At 45.3% G+C, this 13,741-nt stretch overlaps 1 protein-coding gene across 1 annotated transcript; it reads right to left on the reverse strand.

Annotated features, from left to right (window-relative positions):
• Positions 1-909: 909 nt before the first annotated feature.
• On the reverse strand, positions 910-4,159 carry TRIL (TLR4 interactor with leucine rich repeats). The gene has a single exon (XM_038129544.1). It carries the CDS (start codon positions 3,875-3,877, stop codon positions 1,679-1,681), a length of 2,199 nt encoding a protein of 732 aa, XP_037985472.1. The 5' UTR covers positions 3,878-4,159; the 3' UTR covers positions 910-1,678.
• Between the last annotated feature and the right edge of the window lie 9,582 nt (positions 4,160-13,741).

Here is a 13,741-nt window from a genome sequence, read left to right on the forward strand (position 1 = left end):
CAACTGAAGGTACCAGTTACTATGGTATCTTTTGTAAACACTTGTTCATCTGAAAAAATGAAAAGAAAGAAAAGGAGAGAAAACCTCCAAATTGCTTACTTGCAATTCTGGTAATAAACAACTTGTAGTCACGAACACCTCGGGTCAGCAATGAATGCATGATATTGAGACAAATGTCTCCATAGCACACTAACACTTCCTTCAAGCCATTCAGTTCCACAAGAGTTCATCTGAGGTTGCACATTAAATTCAAAGGAGCAGAAGTTGTATCAATGGTCTCAGCAATTTACCAAACTCCATCTAAAACATTTGCATTTAAAGTGCAATCCTGACTTGGACCTCTTTAACTAGCTCATTTGTAGACCACACAGAGAGAATTATTAATGTAAACTAAACCACCGTATTTTGTAGTAACAGAACCACATTCTGTAAATATTTAGGAAAAAGTCTGAGAAGTAGAGAGCAACTGACCATAAAATGATTAGCATTGCTCTGAAACCAAAAGCAAAATCCTAATTTAAAAAAAAACCCCACAACAACCAACAAACCAAAACAACTCAAACATTATATACTACTGCATAAGGATTTTACTCTAGCATAACTCATTCAGCTACACAAAACACATAATCTAGATTAATACACAAAATGTTTTATTTCACAGTGAGGTACATAAAGCTTCTAACTTTAGTAGGCTAAGACTAGGAGAGAATTGCCTGTTAGGATAAAGATTGTTTCACATTCCTGAAATATTCTCACCTATTATTGTTTCTGAAATAAGGCACCAATGATTATTTATCCATCAATAGTTCACCTCTGCACCCACCCATTTAGAAATGAAGATGGATTACGTGAGGGTCAGTGAGCTGCTGAACATCATGGACCCAGACAACTACAGCACACATTAATGTGTACAAGTACCAAGCAGTATTTATTCAAAAACAATTTAAAATAGCTCATTTGTAAACATTCTACAAAAATCTGTTAGTTTTTTCTTAGTGGTGTCAACAATATATTCCTGTAGAACTAACCAGCTGCATTATTGTTTCTCATTTACAGAAAAGTATAAAAGCACACTTGTGCACATTAAGTTGCCTCACATTCGGTTTGAGTTGAAACAGCACAGCCTTCAAACGATTCAGCAAAAACCCCTACATTTCCAGCCCTCCAGACAACTCCCTGGTTGCAAACCGCTCAATGAAAAGATGACCCTCGATCCAAATTTTTGATTAGGAAGGGCTGGTGCCTTGGAAAAGACATGTTCAAAGCTCCACACACAGGGCCAGGCCGCTCACTTTAACTTGTTCCCAACCTGCAGTCGGAGGAAACCACCTGTAAAATAGCACACTTAAATTAACACCTCTGAGTTTCCTTAAGGGAGGCACTGGTTGCTGTTGGCAGTGGCTCTTGCCGTTTGCTCCTCATGGCAAGGCACGGTTATCGCCCTATCGTCAGGGCTTTTCCTTGGGTTAGTGACGATTCCTGACAGAACGGTGAGGTGCCGGCAGAAGTAACCCCGTCCCACAGGCAGCCTCAGCCCCGGCCCGCAGCAAGGGCGGCTGAACGCAGCCAGGGAGCCGCACCATCCCCTCGCAGGGGTCGGAGGCCGCGACCCCTGGGCCCGCACCATCCCCTCGCAGAGCGGCGTCCGCCTTGCCCCGGCCGCGGGGCCCCGGCGGGCTCAGTCGGCGAAGCGCTGCAGCAGGTGCTCATCGCCGTGCCGGCCGCTGCCGCTGTCCATGAAGCGCTCACAGGGGAATTCGATGAGGTCGGCCTCGCTGAGGGCGCAGGCGGCGGCGCCGCGGGGTGGCCGGTGGGACTGGAAGCCCGAGAAGTCGGCGGAGACTCCAGTGCCCATGGAGCGGAGCGGGCGGCGTGTGGAGTAGAGCTGCCGCACGTGGACCGGGGCCGCCTTCCGACGGCGACGGCCCAGCACCTTCTTGCGTAGCAGGCGGGCTGCCCAGGCGGCCAGAGCCGCCAGCAGCAGCAGCGCGTTCACCGCCAGCAGCACCAGCGTGAGCAGCTGCTGGTCGGGGCCGCGGGGCCCGCCCGCCGCCGCCGCGGTGCCGCCCTCGGGCAGGGTGACCAGCCCGGCGCAGTGGTCCCGCGGCGCCACCGGGCACACGCGGCCGCCCAGGACGCCCTCGACGCACACGAGGTAGGGGGTGTCCGGGCGGAGCTCCCGCAGCGTGGCCGCCGGCTCCCCGCGCTCCGGCAGGTACACGAAGCGCTGGAACTTGACGGCGGCGCCGAAGCGGTCGAAGAGGAGGCGGAATCGCGCCGGCCCCAGCAGGCGGGGGCTGCGGTGCGGCCGCACGGCCCAGCGCACCGTCACCCAGCTGGACCCCACCGCCTCCACCGACAGGTTGTGCAGGAACAGCTTGTTGAAGTCGCACGGGTCGGACACCAGCGGCGGGACCCCGGCGGCACCGGCCCGTCGGGGCCACGCCGCTGCGCTGGGCAGCGGTGCCGGCGTGGGGCTGGCGGCTATGGGCACCCCCATCGTCAGGCGGGCGGTGGAGGCGGCCGGAGGTGGCCCTGGGGGCAGCCCCGCTGCACTGTTGTTGTTGCCACCAAGTCCCTCGGGGGATGGCGGGGAGGGAGAGGCACCGTCGGTGCAGGGGCCGCCGTCCTGCGGCAGCGGCAGCTGGGCCTCCTGCAGGTAGTCGAGGTACTTGCCGGCCAGGGCGGGTGGCAGGTGGCACTGCACGAAGACGGTGAGCAGGCGGCCCTGGGAGTGCCAGGCCGCCAGCCAGCGCTTGAGGCCCCGAAGGCGGCAGTCGCAGCTCCAGGCATTCCCCTCCAGCTCCAGGCGGTAGAGGGCCAGGCTGGAGGCGAAGAGCTCCCCGGGGAGCGTGGCCAGTGCGTTGTCCCGCAGGCTGAGCTCCCGCAAGCGGCCGAGGCGGCCGAAGGCGGCGGGGTGCAGGGCGGTCAGTGCGTTGCGGCTCAGATCCAGTGCCTCCAGGCTGTCCAGCGGCTCCAGTAGGGTGGCAGGTAGGTGGCTCAGCAGGTTCCCCTCTAGGCGCAGCTCCTTCAGCGAGCCCAGCCCCCTGAAAGTATCCGGGGCCAGGTGAGACAGTCTGTTGCCGCTGAGTGAGAGCTTTGCCAAGCCAGGCAGGTGCTGGAAGAGCCCCCCTGTCAGCTGCCGCAGGCTGTTGCTGGCCAGCAGCAGGGTGTGAAGGGAGCGCAGCGGCCCAAAGATGTCTGGGTGGCGAAGGGAGCTCTGCTGGTTCCCTGAGAGGTCGAGGAAGCGCAACTTGGCCAGGCCAGTGAAGGCACCACGACTCAGCCAGCGGATGCGGTTGGACTCCAGGTGCAGATAGAGTAAGTTTGGCAGCCCTGAGAAAGTGGAATCGCCCAGCGAGCCCAGCTCATTGCCATCCAGCCGCAGCTTGACAAGGCTGTCGAGGCCAGAGAAGGAGGCAGCGCTGAGACGGCCGATCTCGTTGGCGTTCACGTAGAGGATGCGGAGCTTGGCCAGGGTGCTGAGCGTGCCAGGGGCCAGCGCTGGCAGCAGGTTGTTGCCCAAATAAAGCTCCTCCAGCCGCTCCAGGCGCTCAAAGGCCTTGGGGTGCAGCGAGCGGATCCGGTTGTACTGCAGGTCCAGGCGCTGGAGCCCTGCCAGGCGGTGGAAGTCGAAGGCGGAGATGTTGGCGATGAAGTTGCCCCCGAGGCTGTAGGTGAGGACGTCCTGCGGCTCGGCAGTCTTGGGCACGGAGCGCAGGCCCCGGTTGGTGCAGAGGAGGTGCTGGTGCTGCTGGCAGTCGCATGGCTCGGGGCAGATGGGCTCGGCCGCGGGCAGCAGCAGGAGGATGAGGGGGACGGAGCCCCAGAGCACCCGCGGCAGCAGCATCAGGCGAACCCAGCGCGGCGCCCCCATACCGGGACGAGCCGTGGGCTGCTTCCCCCGCCGGCTTTGTGTCTCTCCGGCATCCCCTCCGCCTCCTCCGCGGCTGCTAATGGGCCCCTCCTCTGCTCCGCGCCGGGCTGAGCTCCGCACCGGGCAGGCAGGCGCGGCGGCGGCGGCTGCAGGTCGCGGTGCCCGGCACCATGGGCTCTGCCGAGCCGGCCGGGAGCGCTGCCGGGGCCGCCGCCCGGGCTCTGCCGCCCCTCGCGGCCCGCGGGCTGCGGGGCGGCGGTGGCGGAGCCGGCGCTGCCCGGGGGGCGGGCGCGCTGCGGAGCGGAGCGGCTGCTCCGCCGGCTCTCCCGGGGGCGGAGGGGACGGGCGGGGAGGGGACGGCGGGGGTGCGGCGGGCGGAGCGGGGAGCGGGAGAAAGACGAGCTCCGAAAGTTGCCGAGAAAACTCAGCGGAAATTCGTACTTCCCACACTGTGCCCTGGGGGACCGGAGGATCGGATGGAGCGGGGGAGAGGGAGGACGGCGCGGCGGGGGGGCGGGGGGAGGAAGCCCGCGGCCGGTCCTGGCTCGGCTCAGCCCCGGCAGCGAGCAGGGGCGCAGAGTGGGAAAGTAGGAATTGGAACCGGCTGTGGCTGCCTCTCAGCCACATGGGTTGCAGATAGAGCTGCTCATCGGGGAGGGGGAAGGGAACAGAAGTAAACTAGACGTCGTCTGCCTACTCCATCTCTCTCTTTTTTTTTTTTTTTTTTCCCCTTGTATTTAGAAACCTGCCAAAAGCAATAGTTACGGTTTACCACGGATTGAGGGCTTTTCTTTGTGTTGAGCAAACGGCGATCAGAGGACTAAGCCCCCTGTAGTACATAAAGGAATGAGTTTTCATTCTTTCTCCGCACCGTCCTGCCCACCAGGTTCTCGAAAACGCTGCCCGTGAGGATGCAATTTAACATGGCTCCAGCTCCATGAGGGGCTCGTCAGAATGATCCAGATGTTTTTCAGAAATTCATGTTTTAAAGATTCTTCTTGCTCAACAAGACACAAATTCAGAGCAAAAGGAAAGTGTTGGAAAGCATACTGAAAACAAAACATAATGGGCACCCATCCTTTCAATGACTTGCATTTCCCTTTGGCATTTTTTGTTTTTCTGAGACGTCACCAATTGAGTAAATAAGTGCCTAAGGGGAGGAGGAAATGCCTAAATACTTAGGTATATATGATATCCCGGGATGATGAGGGAAAGAAATTAATGATCAGACTACTGTGTTGCAAATTTAATAAATATGTTGGAAACTGATTACACATGAAGTTGTATGCAACTGCACACACTTAGAACACATTTCTCGACTAAAGCTGTGCACAAACCCTGCTTCTTTCTCTTACCAAAAGGCTTTAGATAGCTTTTGTGGGAGCTTTGTTTTAGTGGCCACATCAACATGAGCAGGTACCATGAGTGGTACCTTGTGGTGAGGCCCTGTGGTCTGCTTTCCTGTTATTGTGATCTAACTCTGATTTCGTCCTGAGGAAACCTTGCTATCATACAGGCCTTAGCTTACATATCTTATCATTCAGTTCTTAGCTTACCTTGTTTTAAATTTGTGTTCTAAATTGTTGATGTTTTCTGAATGTGGACTCAAGAGGCTTGTTTAATTCTTGAATGAGTTAGAAAGTTTCTGTTTAAATTATGTAACTGCTGTAATTTGAACATGTTTGATTAGTTAAGATGTTTTTTCCAGAAATCAGTCTGAATAAGTTTCACAAAAAGAACTTTTTGCGAGCCTTTTTTATTCATTTTCCAGTTTACTCAGAAAGCAGCATTTATTCATGATTCGAATGACCATGGGTTAAGAATTCAGACATTTTATCTCAGTCTCTTAGTTATTGACTATTTATTCACTTTTCAGCTTTTCCTTTTCAATACATCACATCTAATATTCAGGGGAAAAAAAGTACTGCAAAGATTCCGTATTTCTTTCCTCATTTCTGAAGCCCCCATGGTTCAGAAAAAGGCATTCTGGCTCTGAAAGTTTTCTGTAATTCTGAGCAAAGACTGACTAATGACACATTTGCTTAACTGCTGTGTACTTTAAATAGTGGAATTTTAGAAAACCATTAAACTATTCTGTATAATGGTATGCTTATTTTCTGTTCCTTTGGCTTATTCTTTTGAAACATGGTTAAGCTTATAAGGGAAATTTATTAACTGCCCTTCCTGTAGAAGCACCATAGATCTTTTTCTAGTCCTGTGTCATTGCACATACTAAACGTTTAAGTGAGATTTTGTCTTACGTATTGCTTTTGATTTATGCCTGCTGAAACTTAGCCATTATTATTATTTTCACTGTGTTTGGGGAATTATAAGTGGCAGGAATTAAAAAAAAATGAACTAGTGATTCTTAGGAAGACAATTCATCACATACTTGTTCTTACACTGAAAATATTTTATAACAGAAACAAACAATAGCAATGGGATTTTTTTCCTGTTTTTTAAAATTAATTAAAGTAGGAAGTTTAATATTCAAAATACATTAGAAACACAGTTGTTGAGATGAAAGATGCCATGTTTGTTTCCCTGCTTTGGAAGAGGAACTTTCCCATTGCTGTAGTTCTTGTTTCCTTATCCAAGCACACAATAAAATTTTAATGCATGATTGAGAAGTAGTAATCTTTTTATACCCCAGCCTACAAAAGCATAAATCCACCTATGAAAATATCGGGTAGAGGGAGAATTAGAAGTAACCTATTCTTAAAAGCTTTAAAGGTTACCTTAAAACATACTTTCATGGTTAAGATTTGGAGTCTGAGGACTTTGAAGGGCCAAGAAAAAATAGTGAGATCAGAAATACCATCTTTCCACTGAGACAAATCTATTCCTATGATAATTATGAGAAAACTGACCTTAAATAAGGTATTGTTTCCTAGCTAAATGGTAACCATATGTTTGTTATACCTAATACCTCTGATTTTAATTTTTTGGTTTGTTTGGTGTTTTTTTTTCAAGTGATATTTTTAGGCACTGGTGAGAGCACTGGTGATTGAAAATGGGCACATTTGTAGGCAGAATGCAAAATGGAGTGAAATAAGCAGCATGCTCAATGTAGCCTATCCTAGCATAGACTGACTGTGGCAATGCCCACATGAGAAACTTCCATTAAATAAAATTAATATTTCTTGACTCCAGAATAAGAGAACTGGTGCTGAACTGGTAAGTTTAAGGGTTGGTATCTGATAGATTTATGTGGTTGCCAGGTATGCCAGTTGCCTAATTATCTGTAGCTAAATCTTGAAAGAGGAATATTTTATCTGGTCTATACAATTTTTCTGCCCGCTGCACATCACAGATTCTGAACTTGTAAAAAACATTTCCAGAAGTGTCAGCTTTGAACTTTCTCACCAAACTAACTGGTTTCATAGAAACTTTATTCAACCTTAGTGTCAGAATTTCTCTTTAAATGAATAAAAGTTTCTGTAAGTTGATATAGAAGCATGTTTAGTTGGTTACAATATAAGAACTTAATTTGAAGTTATTTGACTTACACTGTCATAGAAAGTTGTTGTAAGCATTACTCCATGGGTCATGCCAAGCTCCCCTGAAGTAAGAACAAAGAAAAATGAAGATAACACACCATTCCTGTTCTCTAGCTGAGGAAATGTCACTTTATGAATCCATACTTTTACAGTTATTTTTGCTTTTCAAAGAGATAAAAATCTTGAGGAGCATTGTGAAGTATTTACAAAAGTGGTTCATACACCATCTTTTTTAGTGGCTCCTACAGCCCATGAATTAAAGCACCTTTAAAGTGGTCACCAGTTTTTTGATACTGCATATGTCAGTGGAATATATATATATATATATATATATATATATATATATATATATATATGATGCAAATACTATAGTGTATGAAAAATAGCAGAATTCTAGTGCCAAAAGTGCAATTTTTTTTTTCAGAATTGCACAAACAGTTCACCTATATATTGTGTCATTTATGTTGGTTGAGCTTACTGTAAATTATTAAAATTTTAAATAAACCTTTTCCTGATACCATGGTTTGTGTGTAATGAAATCTCACTAGCTGCATCCAGTTCTTCAGGAATAAAGCATGACTCTCAGGCCAGCAGTTAAATTGCAGGCCAGTTCAGCTCCACAGGATGAAATCTACCAGATGGCTTATAGATATCTGCTCCTATCATCTGCAGAAGTCTGTGGCCTACAAAACTCTGCTGCAAATATATTTGATTTTTTCAGAATAAACACCTGAGTGAAGTATTTGTGGGTTTTTCACATATGATACCAGTCTAGACATGCATGTACCATTGTGTGCGTGCTTTGTCAAGCAATCAAACCCCATTGGATTTTGTGTATGCCTCTTTGACTTCCTCTGGGCAGGCGGTTCCAGGACTTTGTGTTGAATACACCAATTGCTTCCTTTGCGCATATCAGTTTACCTACCAAATCATTTCAAATCAGTCTTTTGGAGTTTCCCTGCCTGAACTGTGTGAAACCAGTTGTAGCTATATCCTCAGGTACACTGTATTCACATGTTCTCTCTGCAAGTGAAAACCAGCTAGCTCTATCTATACACTTAAATGCAAATCAAGCAGTGGATGATGTTGCTGTAGTATCAGTATTTTATAACAATAAATGGAGAGTTAGGTGTCTGTGTATATCTGTGCAGTGATGTCTGCTAGTATGTATCACTTGCAGAGGTGAGTGAATTCAGTGAATCATGCTTGCAGAAGTCTATTTAGCTGACATACTTGGCTTTATCCAACATTTCTTTTCTGAGGGAGAAACTCCTTAATGGAAGCACATACTTTTTGTATGGTTCAGCATCTGTGATGTTAAGAAAGGAGAGAACCCGACTTGTGTCACGATAAGAGTGGTGTAATTTATGTAAAACAAATGCATATGTAGCTTATGCAGGGCCAATTAGCTGTTGCAGTGTCTGCAATTCTTTCACATGGTTATCTATCTGTTTTTATATCCAATCTTTGCAGTATTGTTAGACCAGTTTTTCCATAATGGGGTAACAAATCAGGCAAGTGCTCTTGCAAACATTTTCTTCTTTTTCTCCATAAATGGGTATGTGTTCATATGGCAATCTCTTTCATAGTGGTTAATACCCTTGACATGTTTTTAGTGTGATAGATGCTCTATTCTGTTCCTATCATCCCATAATTTGGACATTCTGTAGCAGAAAAAAACTAAACAAAATGCCACTTATAGCAGTACATCTATTACTAATTGGTAAAACATGTTCTGATAGATATGCAGAAAAAGAGAAAAATACTCACTGTTTGATGCAATTTTCCTGTATCAGGTTAGAAGGGATTGCTCAGTGCCACTTAATCCAGCCTTCCAACTAGATCTGGTTGCTCAAGGTTCTGACAATTCTCTAAGGGTGAATAATCATGGTGTCTCCCATTGGCTTGCTGGAGACAGCAGAGCTCTCTTACAGCTAAACAAATCCTTTTCTTTAAGACACTCATACTCTGGGGAGCTTCAGCCTCATGACTATTTGTGGGCCTCCACTGTACTTTCTTCAATAGATCAATGCTGTTGTTCTCGTATTGGGGCAACCAAAAATCCCAAGGCCACTAAGATGATTAAGGGACTGGAACAACTGGAACATCCATTGTGCGAGGACAGGCTGAGAATGCTGGAAGTTTAGCCTAGAGAAGAGAGGGTTCTGGGGGATCTCATCAAGGTATGGTAATACTTGAAGGCAGGGTGCAGAGAGGATGGAGCCAGCTGCTTTTTGGTACTGCCCAGTGACAGGACCAGAGGCAGTGGGCTTCAACTAGAGGCTCGGTATGAGCATCAAGAACCTCTTCTGCACTGTAAGAGTGATGGAGCACTGGCACAGGCTTCCCCAGGGAGCCGTGGAGTCTCCATCCTTGGACATATTCAGAAGTCAAATACACTGTTCAATGACTTCGCGTTTGCCTTTGTTCAGTCTTTTTCCTCCAGTCACTTGAGGTCCCTCTGAAGATCACCTTTGCCCTCCAGCCTATTGAGTACTCCCTCAGGCATTATTATCCATGATGCTGCAGCATGTGCACTCTGTCCCATTCTGTTGTTTGTTAATAAAGATGTGAAAGAGAATTTAATGATATTAAAGAGTGGATAAAGACCCACTTTTGATATCTGAGGCATGACAGTAGTTACTGGCTGCCAGTTTGATTTAGTATTACCGATCAGAACACAATTTGTATGAGAATCCAACTGATTTTCCATCTACTTTATCCACTTATTTATCCGGTGTCGCACCAATGTTGCTGTAGTGATATTACAGGACACTATTGTTGGCTTTGCTAAAATCAAAGTAAACATCATATATTACTCATCCTTTGCCCACTCACCCTTAGTGACACCAAAGGCATTTATGTTGGTAAGACCCAGTTTATCCTCAGTGAATCCACACTGGGTGTTTTCAGTCACCTTTTGGTCTTTTATGTGCTCAGAAATGACATCCCAGAAGGCTTACTCCAGAACCCTTCTAGGACCAGAGGCAAGGCTGAGTGGCACGTAGTAGCCTGATTCCTTATTGCTCTCCTTGAAGACGGCCTTTCTCCAGTCATGGGGACCTCCCACAATTCCCATAATCTTCTGAAGACAGTGGAGAGCAGCCTTGCAGTGCAATTGGCCAACCAAGACAGTTGATGGGTCTGTCTAGGCCCATAGACTTGTATATACACAATTAGCTTTAGTGGTTTCTGATTTTTGTGGGTTCTGATCATTGTTGTGGGCAATGCTTTACTCCTACAGACTCTGCTACTGACATGAAAGAGCAGGGACACCTAAGAAAAAGCTTTGCCAATAAAAACAGAAGCACGAAGGCATTTAATACCTCTGACTTTTCCATTTCATTTATCACTAGATCCACTGCCCTGTTGAACAGTGGTCTCAACTCTTCTTTAGTATTTTTTTTTCTGCTGGTACTGAAGCCTTCCTTAGTTTTTGTTTTCATATCTCTAGGTAGTTTTGGCTTTTGCTGAGCTTCGGCTCTCATGTCTACATGCCTCCCTGCTCAGACAGTGTCTCTCTTAATTCAAGTAGTCTGTTGCATTGTACATCTCCTGTGGTCTTCTGCCACACTTGCTTGTTTTCTTGAGTGTCAGGAAGGACTGTTCTTGTGGTTTGATAATGTTGCCCTTGAAAATCATCCAGCTCTTCTTGGCCCTCTTGTCCTTCATGGCAGTATTCCACATGTCTTGCCATACAGGTCCATGAACAAGGCAAGATCTGCCTTCTTGTACACCAGGATAGTAATTTTTAAAATTTATCTTGCTCACTTGACTCAGGATTTTAACCTCTGTAGTCACTGAAGCTAAGGTTTCCCTCAACTTTCACAACCCCAATTGGTTCTTGCTTCTTCATGGAAACAGGTTCTACAGAGCACCTACTTAACTTGTCAGTTACCTGTATCAAAAAATTGTCATCAGTATGTGCTCCCCACTTAAATAGTTTTAAATAATTGAAAACTCTGTACTAGATCCTGAACTGGAGTGACTCAGCCTACCTTAGAGATTATTAGACCCACATGCTTGTATGTTTTCATAAATAAATGTCTGACCTCAAGTCCTAGGTTGGTTTTTAAGAAATCATTTAAGCATGACAAAGTTTTGGTTGGAAAGACTGACTGGGTCATCAGTTTTAGTCATGCGCTGTCAAAGTGTGTCGTATGAGTTTGTTCACATCCTTTTGAGAAATTATTTCAGTGGTTTTTGCTCCTTTTGCTTATACTGGGAGAAGAAGAACATTCTGGTTCTAGTAGGCAACCTTCCAATTTCTGATATAACTTCTTCCTACTTTGTATGCATTTCTTCCTGAGGCTCTAAATTACCCTTTAATTAAAAAAAAAAAAAAAAACAGTCCAAACTTCACTTATCTTTGGCATTTATTGTTCTGATATTTAAGGAAAGCCCAGTCCTGTCTCTTCAGGCTGTTTTGCTGTGATAAACAGTCCAAACTGGTTAAAGCTGCCATAGACAGATAGGCTCTTGATTCCCTTGATTCCCAGATGCCAATCTGTCTCATCTGTTTTTTAATTACTCTTTATTGGATATGAGTGATAGAAATCTACACCAATTCCAGATGAAATCTGTTTAATGCCTGAAGAGAGTTTCATATGCTTAAAATTATGCTTGCTTCGAAATCACTTAAGGCCATTTCATTCAACCCCCTTCACTAACTTGTACATTTTTGTCATGTATAAACAGTGAAAACTCTAGATTTAATTGAAAAATGGCTAAGATTTTGTCACCTAATACCACATTTTTGCTATATTTGGTAGTATGTGGTACCAAGAATCATAGTTTTTAATGAATATGGGCAGTAAGGCAGTGCTATATAACCCTTCCATCTTAAGTACTGAGCATTTATATATAAATTGACTTGTGGACATATGTGTGTTTAGTGGGGGAAACATAAACATTTTGTCTTAACACTATAGACAATGAGCCTTTGAAGCAGAAACATACCTTTTTCTAATCCTGTATTGAGAGTTGTTCTGTGCAGCCCCTTAATTTGTGTAAGAACCTCAATAAAATGTTTGTAGACATTTTCAAAACATTTCTAATTAAAATGAGGGGACCTATAAAATTGAAGTGGAAGCAAAAGCATTGTGGACCTTATATTCTTTAATTTTTATAAATATTTGCATTTTGATTACACAAAATGTACTTAATACCACATGGTGAAATGTGATACTGGATCAAAGCTGTTGTTCATGCTGTAGCTGAGACTTGTTTAAAATGGCTGATTTATTTGTAATATTCCATGATACTCCATGCTGTTGAGTTCCATGTTACTTTAGCTGAGTATGTTCCAGTTAGCTCCAAATAAGAGTATATGATATTGTCTGGAATCGTGGACAAAAGAAAGGCTTGCTATGACATGTAGTTTAATGTATACAGCTGGTGATGAAAGAGCTGTAAGAACATAAATAAGAAGGTACTCTGATATTCTCAGGGTCTGGGAACACATAGGCTAGATGATAATATTCTAAAGTGGGAATAAATGTGGCTGGAAGACAAAACTGATCTGTGTTGGTAGTTGCTTTATAACAGGTCAGGTTTATCAGTTTTGGTTCTTCACAGATTTATCCTCTGCTGTGCAATAAAAATCTGGATGATGGAACAGAAAATGCTTATTTAACTTACTGGCAATTCTGCACAGAGGAGGAGCTGCAGATATTGGAGGGTAGGGTCAGAGATCACAACGACTTAAACAATTAAATAATGTAAGGAAAAAAGTAATTTATAATCCCCAAAAAGAATGTGGTGAAGAGAGAATGTAGGCAGGGAGAGCAATAAGGATGATGAGTGTTACAGCAGTTTTGGTAGTAGGAGAGGATATATAGGCTGATTTAATGAGCATGTCTGTAGTTTTCACTGCTGTAAGTAAGAGGTCTTATCTTAAAAACATGCTGACAAGACAAGAATTACTTTTATTTTTTGGGTGGCTGAGAGCTCAATAATTTTTGAATGTCTAAATTGAGAGTCTCATCACCTGGTTTATAGTCATCATTTATGTAGTATTTAAATATTTAGTATTTGGCTTCTGCTAACTGAACTTCCACCTTTAATTTAGAGGTCACTCCTTTTGAAAATCAGGCTTTCCAGATGTTTCAAATTATACAGCCATCAAATAAAGGACTCTTAAGTTGGGGGAGTTATGGGTTGATCTGTGAGAGACAAAGATAGAAACAGCCACTCCATGGAAGCATGTAAGTATTTGGACTCCAAAAATGCTTTTTCTCCTTAACCCTTCCAGTCTGTGTCTCCTGTATAATTTGACTTTCATGTCCTGCTCATAGCAACCTCTTCAAGGCTTAAAATTTCTATGCCACTAAGCCAAGATCCTTGCTTCCTTCATAAAGAACTA

Source organism: Motacilla alba, chromosome 2, assembly GCF_015832195.1.
Source record: "Motacilla alba alba isolate MOTALB_02 chromosome 2, Motacilla_alba_V1.0_pri, whole genome shotgun sequence".
Classification (NCBI taxonomy): Eukaryota; Metazoa; Chordata; class Aves; order Passeriformes; family Motacillidae; genus Motacilla; species Motacilla alba.

Bases quoted from the DNA above. Each gene is read 5' to 3' on its own strand.
- TRIL (XM_038129544.1), bottom strand. From the start codon at position 3,877: ATGGGGGCGCCGCGCTGGGTTCGCCTGATGCTGCTGCCGCGGGTGCTC.